Source organism: Podarcis melisellensis, assembly GCF_964234715.1.
Source record: "Podarcis melisellensis genome assembly, chromosome: 11".
In the NCBI taxonomy this organism is placed as follows: domain Eukaryota; kingdom Metazoa; phylum Chordata; class Lepidosauria; order Squamata; family Lacertidae; genus Podarcis; species Podarcis melisellensis.
This window is the reverse complement of record NC_138543.1, coordinates 49,493,525-49,509,265: the sequence shown is the minus strand read 5'-3', so window position 1 is coordinate 49,509,265 and position 15,741 is coordinate 49,493,525. Positions and strand designations below refer to the sequence as shown.

Here is a 15,741-nt window from a genome sequence, read left to right as displayed (position 1 = left end):
AAGAGAAGAGATTTTGGAATTCCAATGTAAGCAGGTGCAGTTAATGTTAGCATTGCCTACACAGTGCCATGCAGGAACAGACAGAAATCACCTACCTGCTTCTGTGTGGGGTGGCAGGAGGGGAAATCCCTTCATATAGTGGCAAATCAGGCCTTCAGTGCAGAAAACTGTAGCAGGCAATCAATAAACCAATGATCAGCATTTGATCACCAGATCACCACCTAGTTAAACCATCAGAAGTAATCCAGTTGCATGTGAAAAGAATGAGGGAGGCAAAAAATATTGTATCTAACCCCCATATGGATGCTGTATCCTAGCTCCCATTTCCTATCACAGTGAAGTCAGAAATATGGAACTGTGTGCTGACACGAATAATGTTTTTTCCGCTTCCTTGGGTCTTTGGTGCTGCATATGCTTGTTATTCCTCGATTGTAGCCAGAGTTGTGCATATATCCACATTTGAATGGGCTTACCCTTGCAAAAGGAGTGTATCACAGAAAAACAAAAGCACACAGGGGTTTTTTTAGCCAGAACTCACAGGAACTCAGTTCCAGCACCTCTTAGGGTAGGTGCCATTGCCATTCTAAGAGAATGAGGGAGGTGTTCATGGTTAGTTCCGGCAGCTCTTTTTCTAGAAAAATAGCACTGCTCCTAATGGTTGCCATTGCAGTGCGGCTTGCAGAGTTTGACCAGAGAGACCTGGGTTCAAATACCTACCCAGCCACAAAACTTGTTAGGTGATCTTAGGCGAATTATTCCAGAATGTGGCAGCTAGACTGGTAACTGGGAGCGGCCGCCGAGACCACATAACACCTGTCTTGGTGTCATTGGCTCCCAAGCACAATTCAGAGTCTTGGTGCAGACCTTGAAAGCCCTAAATGGCCTCAGCCCAGTATACCTGAAAGAGCGTCTCCACCCGCATCGTTCTGCCCAGACACTGAGGTCCAGCACTGAGGGCCTTCTGGCTGTTCCCTCACACCGAGAAGCAAAAGTTACAGGGAACCAGTTGTGGTGCCCACCCTGTGGAATGCCCTTCCATCAGATGTCAAGGAAATAAACAACTGTCTGACATTTAGAAGACACCTGAAGGCAGCCCTGTTTAGGGAAGTTTTTAAATGTCTGATGTTTTATTGTATTTTTAATATTTTCTTGGAAGCTGCCCAGAGTGACTGGGGAAACCCAGCCAGATGGGCAGGGTATAAATAATTATTATTATTATTATTATTATTATTATTATTATTATTATTATTATTGCACTTTAACCTCATGTGCCTTACAGGGTTGTGGGTAAGATAAAATGGGATTGTTAAACTGGGAGAATATTGACAGTTAAAATGGTAGTCCTCTCAAATATGTTTTGTTTTTTCCCCAAACCATCCCGATTATAAATGGAATTAGTTGCTTTAAAGAATGGCATAGGTTCCTGGCGAGGTACATATGGCAAGACAAGAAACCCAGCATCAAATTCAAATTATTAACGGACTTAAAAGAAAGGGGTGGATTTGCATTGCCAGACTTTAGGTTATACTTTGAAGCTGCATGTTTAGTATGGTTAAAAGACTGGATGCTTTTAAAGAATGCCAACCTGTTAGATATAGAAGTAAGGGATAACGTAGTAGGATGGCATGGTTATCTGGGTTATGAAAAAGTGAAAATACATAAGGGTTTCAAAAACCATATTGTTAGAAAGGCAATATTCGAGGTGTGGGAGAGAAATAAAAAATTGTTAGAGCCAAAAATATCCATGGTGGATATCACCAATGGAGGCAATGGCGGTTAAAAGGAAAAACATGAGTAGCAATTGGCTGACATATAAAAAATTATTAGAAGAACGAGATAACCAGCTAAGACTAAAGGACTGTGACACATTAAAACATATCAGAGTAAGTTGGCTACAATATCATCAACTCAATGGAATTTTCAAACCTGATGAAAGGGAAAATGGATTTTACAAGATAATTTCTGAACTAGATAAAGAACTCCTCTCAAATAATAATATAAAATCTGTCTAAAATGTATAAATTATTATTAAACAGGCATCTAAAAGATGAAGAGGTCAAAGATGTAATGGTAAAATGGGCACAGGATTTTGGATACAATATAGAGCTAGAAAAATGGGAAAACCTTTGGAAACACGATATTAGATTCACGGCATACAATTAAAGAAAACCTCCTAAAGATGATGTACCGGGGGTATATGACACCAGCAAAATTGGCTAAAAAAAAAAAATCAGTAATAACTGCTGGAAGTGTAATCAAAATGAGGGGATTTTTTTCCACATGTGGTGGACATGCCCCAGAATAAAAACATTCTGGGACATGGTCTATGAAGAAATTTAAAAAATGATTAGACACACAAACATACAGAACTTTTTTAATTAAGAATTTTCACTACGGACATCCCAAAAGATAACAAAAGAGTCTTTTTATACGCAATCACGGCCGCTAGGATCGTGATAGTGAAACACTGGAAATGTAATAAAATACCAACAAAGGAAGAATGGCTCTTAAAATTAAGTGAATATTTAGAATTAGCTAAACTTATTGACTCAATAAGAAATCACTCAAAGGAGAGAATAAGAATGGGATGTTTTTATAAATTACATGAAAAAAGGAGGTTCCTAGACCATCACTAGGCTTAGCTTAGATTAAAATCCCACTGACAACCAGAATGTTTCTCCACAGATTTAACAACTGATTACAGATATTTAGAATAAGGAACTACTAAGTACATTCAAGAATAGCAGGATGTAGACTGGAAAGAGAAGCTGCTGAATTGCAACTTATCACCAAACTTAAAACCATGGAGAAACCTGGCCTGAACAAAGACATTGGATTCTTATCTCATTATACATGACAAAGCCACTTTTCACCTTCTCACCCCTTGCTTCTTCCTGTAATACCTATTGCAGTCGTTAAGAGTCGTCAACAGGCTCATCACAGCTATCTGCCAATCACCCATTCCCACCACCCTTCTGAGTAATACCCCTCCCCACCTTCTCAGTATATAGAAGGGTCTGGAAACTTCTGTTTCAGTGTATCTGAAGAAGTGTGCATTCACACGAAAGCTCATACCAAGAACTAACTTAGTTGGTCTTTAAGGTGCTACTGGAAGGAATTTTTTTTTGTTTTGACTATGGCAGACCAACACGGCTACCTATCTGTAGCAGGAAGTCATGTTATGAATCAAGGAGTCAAGCCAATTAACTGTAAAAAGACAACTTGTACTCCTTACGTACAAGTGTAATTGAAAATGTTTGTTTTGGGGGTACTTGTCTTTTTCTTTTTTCCTTTTTCTTTTCATGTATGTGGTTTTTTTTTTTTTTTTTTGGCATACTCTGTGTATTTATATATATATATATATGAAATATTTTTTAAAAATAAAAAAAGAACAGCCGGGCTAAAAAAAGGGGGGGGGTTGTTAGGAGAAGTGTGGGGTGAAGAAATAAATTCCCCAGAATTAAATACTATATGTGTTTCAAGAAAAATCTTATCTGGGCAGATTGAATAAATATCCTATAGTCTTTAAAAGAGAGAGAGAGAGCTCCAATCAGGTCTATTCAGAGCAGTTTCTATGTTCTGCCAAGAGTCTTTATTCAGTTTAAATTGTTGCATAGGAAGCTGGATAGGTGCATTCATCTAGTAAGGTGCAGAGCCACAAGACAAGGGTGCCAGGGCCATTAGAAAAGCCGTTTGCATATCCCTGGCTAAAGTGGATTTGCAGAACTAGGCTGTGAAATAAAACGTTGATACTAGCAGTGCTATTAATTACCAGAATGTAGTAAAAAAGAAGAAGTTTTGCACCCCACACCGTCTGATCAAATCTCACTCGTTCCTTGCTCTAATGTTCAATTCAGGTTCTACATGGTCAGCTATTATGAGCGGAGCCACAGAATAGCAGTTGGATCTCGCCATGGTTCAGTGGCCCTCTACGACATCCGGACTGGAAAATGTCAGGTAAATAAATCATTGTGATCTCCTCTCTGTAAACTGTGGAAGTTATTGAAAGGAGAGAGGCTAGCTCTGCACCAGTTGACATGCTGAGTCGCTGGAACATTATGGATAATGCTAAGGGGGATCAATAGTTTAATGAAGGACTCAATGTATATAGAGTCTTACTGTTTTCATTTGCTGTAACTGAATGGCGAGCACAGATGGGTTAATAATAGCTGTCCGAAAAAAAGCCGTAACTTCTCAAAGGGTATCTGGAGTGTTTTGCTTACTTCCCACCCCACCCTGTTAATTCTGCTGTTTGAAGTAGAGCTGTTTTAGTGAGATCATTAAATATATACAAGCCTGTATTTCTCATATATATATCAAGGCTTTTTAAAGCAAGCACAATAGATTAAAAACATTACAAGTAATCATCACCAGAATGTAGTTGAAATTAACCTGCGACCGTAAGCACAATTACTACTAAGTTAATCACACAGTAAAGGTACTTAAGATCAAACTGTAAATTTATTCCACTGGGTCAAAACACACCAGGTTCTTCTACCAAGGCAGAAAAAACAAAAATGTCTAATCTTAAGAGACAGATACCAGCCTTCTCACATTGCTAGGAGCCATAAGTCAGGATCCTCTGATACTTATTTTTCCTTGTGTTCTCAACACACACACATACAAATCTTAACCTCCCCCTCCCCCATATATCCCAGTTACTTAGGGAAGAGGCAGTCTATTCCAGTTTGCTCTCAGCTGCATTAAAAAATTACGTGCTAAATCTTTAGTTGTTTTTTTCTTCGTTTTTAAAAATACCCTATTTATTTTAGAACATGAGCCTCTGTTCTTCCAAAGTGCCATAGTTGTAGTGCTGATTTCTTCAGATCCCAATGACCGGGGGGGGGGGGAGGTGCAGGGAACTGTTTCCAGTCAGTAGCACTTAGGTCCTGTGACCTCCACAGATCATTTTGGCAGGTCAGGAATGCCTCCCACCTGCCAATCACTCGACCTCACCCTGATGTCAATGGAAGCATTTCCCCCTTTATTTCAAGCCACACAAGCAAAGGGACATGTCAGATGGCAATGGTGGTTGCTCGTGAGTAACCAGTCAGGACTCCGACCTGTCTTTTACAGGTTTTATTTTGGCGCAGAACTATTTACAGTGCAGAGCCACAAGTTTATGTCTGCCTCAATCGCTAGCAGAATCAGGGAGTGGTTGTTTCCGGGACCTCCCCCAACATAAGAGCTTCGTCACCCCCAACCTTTTCCTTCCTTCTTTGCGTTTTACACCTCTGTGCAGGGTGGGCAATGGAAAGGGTGTGCTTCCCTCCTGGCCGGCTTGACCAGGAGCGGTGCTGAGGCTCCCAGCAGCATCCTCTGGTCCTTTCCCCTCTTCCCCACTGGAGGTGTGGCTTTCCTCACCACAGGAAGAGGAACTGCTTCGCAAGATTTTCGGAGGTTCCCTGTAACCCAACTGCTCCTCTGCTTCCTTACCCTGTTCCAATGGCAATACCCTGACAGGACAGATCTTGGTTAGCACCACCAACCAGGTGATTGTCAGCACTTGCAAAGGCTGTGTTTGCAAACCCCACTTTCAGCAGGGAGCTCCGTCTTTACCTGCCCCACACCTGACATCATATATGATGTCAAGTGGAGGGCAGGTGGGCGTGGCTTGGGGGAAAGAGCCTTGCTTGGTCCAAATTCGCCTGCAGGCTGGAGACTCCCAACTGCTGCTCTAGATTATTTGTCTATGTGTTATAAAACACACATCTTGTAAGAAGAGCATCTTACTCCCATGCGTCCTTCACTGAAAGAAAACCCATGGACTAGCAATAAATTGAAATGCAATTTAACATTCCAATATGGCCGCCGCTGACCTCTTAAGAGACAATTTTCACATCTGACAATGAACATCAGAGGAAACACAAATAGCTGGTCATCTTTTGGTGTCTCCGCTCCTGTTTTGTTAGGCAAAAGAAGGGATTTTATTCTCTTATCAGGGGATACACCTGATTGATCCATCTTGAACGAAGGCTTTTCAAGCATGAATGACCTCAGTGGTCCAGAGGAACCCTCACACATGGTCATGTTCTCACATAACAGTGAGCCAAAAATGCTTCACTTTATAAAGGAAGCTGGTACATACATACAACACAGTTGCTTCCACTTCAGTCCTCTCCTTGTGCTGACAAGTAAACAAACCAAGATGCTTGGGAACGTGGTTTGTTACTCCCAAACAAGCCACAACCTGTAATCCAACAACAAACCATGGTTTAAGACTGGCTAGCAAATGATGTTTCTATTCTCATTTGTTTTACTCTCTGTGCCTTCCCCCTTTATTTCAAACAATAGCACAAAGAAGAGTTTATCCTGTGTCCCTCCCTCCCTCCCTCCCACAGTTAGTTTGCTAACATGTCTGCAGGGTAAATACACTGAGTTTTATTTCCACCACTAGTTCTAGAAAGCATGGCTCCACATTATGGATTCTAAAATGTGCTTTTAAAAATGTGTCTGTGAGTCTAAAGTAGCTAACAAAGGTCAGAGGTGTTGATGGACAGGCTGGGCAAGTGCTTACAGCTACATCTCTGTATGAATGGCTGAATCTGCAATGAAAATCTTCCCTCTGGCTTGGTTTGCCCTTGGTTCAGTAGACATGCTGGAGTATCTTATCTTCCTGACTTTTTCCCCCTTTCCTCCCAGCAACCTTTTAGGATGCATTCTGTGTTTCGGCAACGGGAAGCTTGAAAAAAGCAAATAACTGGCTTATATTTGTACCTTTATCCAGAAGTGTTTTGTTGTTGTTTGATATGGCACCATCTTTTAAATGACTACAACTAAATCCAAGCCTTTTTAGGTAATTCGTATGAACAGCTCCATCAGCCGGTTTGGTTATGTTCACGGGAAATGGATGTTTGAGTGAGGAAAATATGTTCTCATTAGAAGTACACTCAAGGACAGACTGATTCACACTATTATTATGGTCTGGGGTTGCGTAGGCACAAATGGGCTTGGAGGGAATGCTGTGGGAACCACTCCATCTGATCAGTCCCCCCCCCAAGTCCTACTCCATTCTCCCCCCCAAAAAAACATTTTCCGGAGGGTGGAGTTCAGTACAACTGAAATGGGCCCTCTTGAATTAGTTTGTTTTTACATAGGGTCGAACCCAAAACTTTTAAAGCTGTCGTTGATAGCTTGCAGTGTAAAAATCATCCGGTGATTGACAGCACTACAAAAACATGGATCCAAGGCACAGGTCCTCATGTACATAGGAAGACAACAAAACTATCAACAAATTATACAACAGAATAAGTGGTAGTTTTCTTTCCATTTTTCAAAAATGCGTATCCAACGTTCTCCTTTCGCCATTGACCAGGAAAACTTCTGGTTGCTATGTAAGAGATTTAGGGTGCACTAGATTTGCTTTTGAGTGTGTGGCAAACAGGAGGGTTGTGGGCAACACTAGAAGATCCTACTAGATAGGATGAAAGTGTCAAGTGAGGCTCCTCGTGATCTTGCTGCTTGGAACAGGACCTCTTCCCAAGGCGGGCGGGGGGCAAAAGTCTTTGTCCCCCTGCCTGCCTTCCCGGGGGCTTTTAAATCGCCCCGGGACAGCTGAGAATTCCTCCGCTGTTCCGGGGCGATTTTAAAATGCTGGCGGGCGGCAGCGAAGCCTTCGCTGCCGCCCGCCAGCATTTTAAAAGCCCCCGGGACTGTCCCGGGAAGGCAGGCGGGGGGAAGCAAAGACTTTCGCCCCCGCCAGCCTTCAGAAGAGGTCGGGGGACAGACTGTCCCCAGACCTGGTCTGAAGGCGGTTCGGTTTCCATAGGAACGCATTGATTTTTAATGCATTCCTATGGGAAACCGTGCTTCGCAAGACGAAAAACTTGCAAGACGAAAAGACTTGCGGAACGAATTAATTTCGTCTTGCGAGGCACCACTGTACCAGAAATCCCCGAACTTTAGGAATTCCCTACAGCCAAATGACTTCATGGTGCCTTTAACAACACATTAGGCAAATTCATGGAGGATAGGTCTAGCAGGTGCTATTTTCTTCTATTTTCTTCTTGTTGTTGTAAATTTACCTGCTGGGTTTATCTACCTGGTTCACTCAAAATTTTCTCAAAGTGACTAATAGATATGATAGTTAAATGCAACCCACTTATATTCAGAAGCAGGACACCACTGAAGACCTACATCAGCAGTCGGGATCCTTTGGTCCTCCAGATGTTGCTGGATTCTGATATCCATCAACCCCAGCAAGCATGGTCAGTGATCACAGGTTGGCCTGTAGTTGGTCACAGGTTCTCCCAGCCCTGATCTACTGTTTGGGGACCAATCTAGAGAGCTCTTGTCTTCATGCCTGGCTTGTGAGTTCCTGGCATGATCCAACAGGTGTCTGTTGGAAACAGAATGCAGGGCTAGATTAGCCTCTGCATGGTCCAGTTGGGCATTTGTTTATTATTAGAAACAATAACACAAAGAGATGTGACAAACATTTATCATAATCTTCATTTTCTGGCAAATGGTATTTGCAGTATCTGTTGTAAGTTAGGTCCCTTTAACTTAATGCTTTTGCTGCTGGAAACGTTAGTAACACTGTAAACTTAACTGCTTATCCACACTGGAATATGGGACGCATCCCTTCCTGTAAATAAGGTTCAGTTTCAAGAAGGGAGTTCTAGCTGCTTCCATTTGACAAATGATTTCAATAAGTTTGTTGTTAATTATTTAGTAAGCTGGCAATTATAGGAGCCCGTTGGAGAACTTGTTAGCTGTTGCTCTCAGGAAGCATGTGGTTCTCCTGCTCCTGTTCTAGTAGTCGCTTTTGAAATGTTGTGGCTCCCAGTGGCCACATTGGGTGTCTGTTTGCACCTAATGTAGTGCAGATGTCAGTGGCAAAGCTGGCAACTGCCCCAAATGAAATGTGTAATTCACAGGTCCCCAAAGAATCCAACACTTCCTCTTATAAATATGACACATCTTTGTTGCAAGCGAAGAGTTTTAGTCCCTTGGCTGATACTAGATTTCAAGATTTTAAACTTCTTGCCTTACCCTGACGCCAGAGTGCAAGGGAAAACACCTTGTCTGCAGTGCATACAGTAAGCCCGCAACTTACGCAGGGGTTACGTTCCAGGGATCGGGCCTAAAGCCATAACTGCACAGAGTCAAAACACATTGGGTTCAATGGCACGTGGGATTGCCAAAGTCATTTCCCCCACCCCCTTTAATTAATTAATTAATTTTGCCACACATGTAAAACTGACTGCGCTCAAGTTAAATGGGCGTAAGTTGCCGGCTTACACACATGCCTTAAGGTGAAGCTATACGATCAATTTGTGCAGCTACACTGGGTTTGGAAGCAGACAAATTGGGATCCAGTTTATAACCATGCTTCCTCCTCTGGTTTGTAGCCCTCAAATGGAATTGTAATACTGTGTAATGCTTGTGTTGTGCCAGTAGATGTCAGTCTAGTGCAATACGTAGAAACAAATTACATGCATTAGACTCGAGGAACAAAACATATGCATCAGACTTGTTCTAGCCTATAGAACAGTTGTGCTTTCCATCACTATTTATGTCAGAGAAGTCCTTGGCAGATAAACTTCTTATGTTCTACAAGTGATGCCGTAAAAGGCCTTCTGAAGTGTTCGTGTTCAGCCCTATGCAGACTGTAAAGCCAATGCTACGTCTGTATGGGAAATCATGCAGAGGGCTAAATTACACTGATTCCAAACCTAGAGTCACTGTGTTTTCAGTAAGGTTTGCATCATGGTGCAAATGTTTGGATACTGCTGTGTTAAATTAAAAATCTTAATTTACAGCAGGGGATGAGAACCTGTGTCCCTCTAGATTTTGCTGAACTACAGAGAATCCTGTGCCGTGGGCCTCTTCAAATCTGCAGTCAGTCCTGGAATGGCATCCCCTCGCTGTTATTGAAGCCCCATTGAACAGAATTATCATCTCCTAAAAACTTGCCATTCCTCTTGGAGCCCTATGTCTCATGTTCTTCAGTCTCCAAACTGTGTTGCTTTCTTTCATTGCAACCAAAAGCATGTAGCCAATTTTTCACATTGCGTCCCAAAACTCTGCATAGGGAAGATTACTGTTCAATTTCTCCTCTTATCCCAAATAAGTCTCGGTATTGTATACCCATTCCCCCGGATATTATTGGAGAATATACCGTATTTTTCTGTCTATAAGATACCCCCTATTTTGGGGGACTCAGATTTAAGAAAATGAGGAGAGATGGCCCTGTGTATAAGACGCCCCCTAATTTTCGACATTATTTTTTAGGAAAAAACACAGAAAAATACAGTAATTAGAAATATAGGTGAAAATAGCCAATGCTGATTTAGGCTGTACCCTTTTCATGTTCTCTAAATTTTAGAAAATTGAGAATACTTTGAGATGGTGGGCAAGGGAAAAGGTAGTGACAGCAAGGAGGCAGGGGGGTAACAGCAGGGCCATGAGGCTACAGGAATGTGGGTCTGAGCAAGTGTCCAGCCATGCCTATCCTTAATGCTTGCTTGGATGGGCTTTGTGAGTGTTGAACGGGTAGGTCACTTGGGGATATTTACAGATGGGTGAGTCATGGATGGATGAGGGAAGGAAGGCACTTGATTGAAAATCTGGCTTTCTTGTTTTAAAACATTGGAAAGTTATCTGCAGGGAGGGTAGTCCTCAGAAGTCAAACGCCTTGCGAGACACACGGTTTGGCTCCCAAACGCAGCAAACCCGGAAGTGATTATTCAAGTTTGCAAACGTTCTTTGGAACCTGAATGTCCATTGCGGCTTCTGCAGCTTCCGATTGGCTGCAGGAGCTTCCTGCAGCCAATCGGAAGGCGTGCCTTGGTTCCCAAATGTTTTGGAAGTTGAACGGACTTCCGGAACAGATTATATTCGACTTCCAAGGTATGACTGTATTGGGCTAAGCCAAGGGTGTCTTCATTGCTGTGAAACCACCTGAGTTGTTTAGTTTAGTTTAGTTTAGTTTAGTTTAGTTTAGTTTAGTTTAGAACTATTTATCCAAGAGTAAACAAACCTATAATCAACTGCCTGGAAATCCATTATATATTCCATAGAAAATTCTGCTGGCACACAGTGTATGAATTCAGAAGCAAAGCCCACTGGGTTTATTATTATTATTATTATTATTATTATTATTATTATTATTATTATGGTGAACTCCTGGGTAAGCGTGCTCAAGATTGCAGCTTTACAATAGCACAAGGCTGTTGTTACAAACGGAACATTTTATTGTTATCGTTATTATTATTTATTAAATTTGTATACTGCCCTATACTAATAAAATACCATTTCATGTCTCAAGATACTTTTGTTTAGCATGATATGCTGTTGATGCAATTAATTAACTTTCTTCTGCATTAAAATAAACATACTGTGTATCCTTTCTCTCACCTCCATGAGGGATGTACCAGTCTATAGGACTATAGGTCTATAGGACTTCTTTTAGTTTTTTATGATTCTGTAAAAAGGCAGGCAATGCCCCAAATCATTGTGCTTTTTGCTTCATATTTTAGTGATATAATTTAATGGCATGTAGTGAAAACAGTCTGGTGGGCTTTGCCTATTAGTCATAGTGTCAGTTAACACTCAGTTCTCCATACATTCTTGGACTGTGTATGCATCAATTCTTCTATCAATTTTTCATATACAACCCTCTAAATCATATCCGGCAGTAAGCTGACAGTACATGTGTGTTGTTGTTGTTGTTGTTTTAATTATTCACATCGCCTTGGGTTTGTTAGGTTGTTTTCATGTTCTTTACTTTGTATACATATCCCTCCAAAATGCAATGAATTATTTCTGGTGTGTGAAGAAACAAACTTCTGTTGTCTGAACAAAGGGAGACAAAAGGTTACTTTAGCTTGGATTTTTTAGAAGCAGACCAGTTGTTTTTGTATGCATTCTTCTCCTTTTTCAGCACATTTTTAATCAGGTCCCGAGCAATGATGGCTCTATATTGCAAACTTGGAGATTGCATCTAGTGATTAATGCCATGATGGATGCAGAGAATCGCCTTTTCCTTGAGAAATAATAAATCAACATTTATTTCCAATACATTTTTTGTTTCGTTTTACTGAACGGTTTCGTAAAATTAGCACCACATACTTAAAAAAGTAGTCATTTATTAATACTGCGTGCAAAATATTGCCTCTGGCAACAATGATCTGCATTGCAATATTATCCTGTTACGTTGATTCATTAGTTTTGTAACAATCTGTACATATAAATCTATTAACCTAAGACTGTTACTCCCTACTTAATTTTAAAGGCAATTGATCGTTAAGTGTTGTTTTCTAAATGGGCAACTTCAAAAACTTAATATTGTGATTGCCTGGTTGGAATCCAGGTAGCAGCTGGGGGGAGGGATCTTTAAAAGATCTCTCTCTTAAGAGTTCAGCTGCATTCCTTTTGGTATTGCACGATAAGTATTCAGAGTACATATCATTTCCTGTCTTACAGTCATCGCTCACTGTTTAGATCTGTTTCCATTGGACTTTCATGTTCTGTACCTTAGATTTCTTTTCTTTTCTGCTACAAACGTTGGTGTATAAAATGCTTTTAATGGCAGTTGCCTTGTGCTTTGCTGCAGATGAAGTTAGAATTCATTTCATTTTTAGGGTGCTTTCCTGTAGTGGTGGGTAGTGTATTGTGGGAAGTGGAACAAGGCAGTGTCCTTCCCATGGCTGTATTGATTTGCCCTTCAGCTGTTTGCAGTGCATAGAGAACCTAAGGCCTTGTTGTTGATTATCTACACAATGTCTCTGTGAACATTATTGACCCATTGCTGCTTACTGCCTGTGGCTCTTGATTTTTCACACCGTCTCCATGACACTCATAATAAAACATACTATCTTATTGCTACTCGGCTCTGGAAAGCAAGTGATGTAGCTTTAGTACAACTGCTGCATTTCTGGATAACATTTATTATATGTTGGACAGAGACCTATAGCTGCTTTAAGGCTGGACATTGTGTGTTAGATTTTAGCAGATTTCCACACTTTGGAAGAAAAATATTGTCGCGGTTTTGAAGAGGCGAGCTTGCGAGTTGCGTCGCTGAAAATGAAAATGAACTGTGTGATTATTGCAACTGATTGCACAGTATCGCTAAATCAACAGGCACTTCATAAGACCTGAAAACACACGGTACTCAGCCTGGCGTTATTTGCAAGATGATAGTCACTTCAGTGGCAGTGCTTTGGCTTTCACTAATTGGCTGTTGGGCTCTGCTTAAAAAAAGAAATAAAAAGGTTTGCCTCCTACTTTATTCAGTGATTTGTGACGAAACAGCATTAGACTCCTATCCTTACTCATTTTAAACTGGGATGATCCCGTAGATGTATATAGGAATATGTTAGGAGTACAGGACATGGTTTGATGGGCATGTCTGTTTAGCACTTTAATCGATCACTGTGGCCCATCCATGGTTTAATTCACACCATGGCAAAAGCATTTCAGTTTATTTGTAAGGGATCCCCTCCTTAAAATGTTGGGGTGCTTTTTTTTAAGTAGGTGAGTGTAATAGTGCGCTGTGCTATTCCTGTTGTTTATTGGCGATGCATTCGAAGCCACACTAGGCCTACAGATCTTTTAATAGAGTTACTGCTGTCATATTAATTTACTTATACATTCTAGAAAAATATGCTTTAAAATTATGGCCTTCAAACGCGGTCATAATTTTGTTCTTTTACAGCATTGTAAAATTGCTTTTACAGCATTGTGGTTTGAGCACTGCTTAAATCATGTATTCCTTCCCTAAATGCACAACATGCTTAGCCTTATCCACTATGAATTTGTCTACCAATGGTTACCAGTATTGGAGGCAATATGCTTCTGATTACCAGGATCGCAAGCCAGGAGAGGTCTTTTGCCCTCATGTCCTGCTTACAGGCTTCTCATGAGTAGCTGGTTGGCCACAGTGAATATAGGATGCTGAGTTAGGTGGATCTTTTCACTGATCCAGCAGGGCTGCTGCTCTTATGCTCTTATTTCAGCTGGCTTTTCCAGTGGCGTAGCGTGGGTTGTCAGCACCCGGGGCAAGGCAAGTAATTCGCGCCCCCTAACTCATGGATTTGCGCCCCTTAACCCGTGGATTTGCGCCCCCTAACCCTCACCCCCAGATGTTGCGCCCGGTGCGGCCGGGCCCCCCTGCACCCCCCACGCTACGCCACTGGGCTTTTCGAGTCTACTCAAGATTTGCAGCATAGTAAAATCTCTCCACAAGTGGGAATGAGAAAGCGGGAACCTTGTGTGCTTATGGATCCTTATGCAGTTTATGGATGATTTCTGATGCATGCTAAACCGTGTCTTTTACTATTCCTCAGGAGCACTAGTATTTTTCATCAGATCACTGGTACTTTCTTTTGGGTGTGTGCAGAACATCACACCTTGGCTTAATAAACCAAGAAACGAAGAAGACTCGTTTGCCACATGCAGCTGTTTTGCTTCCCACTTTGTGCAAATGAGCCAACAAAACACGAAAGTATTCATTCTGGACCTAGAAACTATGGCTAGCATTAGCTTTGGAACAAACCAGGCTACAAAGCCAATCTCAAACCATAGTTTTATATTCTTGCTTTTTCCAAAGCTGTTAACCATAGTTTCCTGATTTGGCCATAACTAGAAAGTATAGTTAATCCAAGATGTATTGTTTTCTTTGCCAGCTTATGGAAGGAGAGGTTGTAAATTGGGGAGTGGGTGACGCAAGGCTACTTCATATTAAGCCAAGATGTTATCTTCCAAGTGCAGCCACTGAGAGACTGTGATAAACAATTAAATGGACTTCTACACTACATATGCAGACCTAATGTAGGTTTGTAAACTCTTGTGTTGACCTAACAATGGATAACATTAACATGAGTCCAGATATAATGTGCCACCATTGACTCTGAATGGTAAAGGGAGCAGGGAAGAGAGGAGGAGTACAAGACCTTATGGATTTGATCTCTTACACAGATCACAGTGTGAACTGTTTTTACACTTTATTATTCAAGAATTCTGTGGTGTCCTGTGTTTTTGACATTATCTATAGACAACGTTATTGGTTCACATGTGGTATATGCATGTAGACTCTACACCATAAAGAAGCAGCACTAAAGCCAGAGGTTTTAACGAAATACTACCCCCTCTTCTGAATTCACAACCTCATCAGTAATACGGGTTGCTCAGTATTTTCCAACTAAGGCAATAAAGAGGCAAGTAAATGAGTTAAATGGACTTTTGAGTGTCCACACTTCCCTCCTAAACGCTTGTCTACTTTGATTATCCCTGTGTGTTTTCGAAAGCACTTATTGCAAATATTTGCATTCCAAGTCCAGTTGGTAAGGAGTTAGCAATCTCAGGTTTCTGTGAATTTACATTTAAAATAAGCCTGAACAACAACAACAACAAAATCTGTATCGTCAAATGATAATGAGCAGCCTGGATTCTGCCCAAAATCACACCAGCAATTATTGTAACCCTATAAAAGCCTTTAGGGTTTCTATTGACCACAAAATGTGGTCATGTATTCTTCTGCTCGTGCTTATGCAAACAGTGTCTTCACATGTTAACGATTCTGCTAAATATTTGAATTACAGCTACCCTGTAGTACATTGCAATGCACCATGTCATATGCTCATGGAGCCATTTCTTGTCCTTCCTGAATAGAGGGTGTTCTCTAATAAGAAGGTGATATGTCGTTGCAACCTTATTTTGAATGGCCAAATGTCTTATGTGTATGCTGGTCTGCTTCTTCTGAGTCATAGTTATCAGGTATTGTAAAGGTTAAACCTT

The 15,741-nt window shown here is 41.1% G+C and overlaps 1 protein-coding gene across 4 annotated transcripts in view; it reads left to right on the top strand.

Annotated features, from left to right (window-relative positions):
* WDR7 (WD repeat domain 7) overlaps positions 1–15,741 on the top strand; it is a 216,620-nt gene that overhangs the window by 167,677 nt on the left and 33,202 nt on the right. For all 4 annotated transcript variants that reach the window (XM_081929554.1, XM_081929553.1, XM_081929556.1 and 1 more), the window contains one exon: positions 3,858–3,957. In XM_081929554.1, coding sequence (XP_081785680.1) covers positions 3,858–3,957 — 100 coding nt within the window. The remainder of the gene's footprint in view (positions 1–3,857; positions 3,958–15,741) is intronic.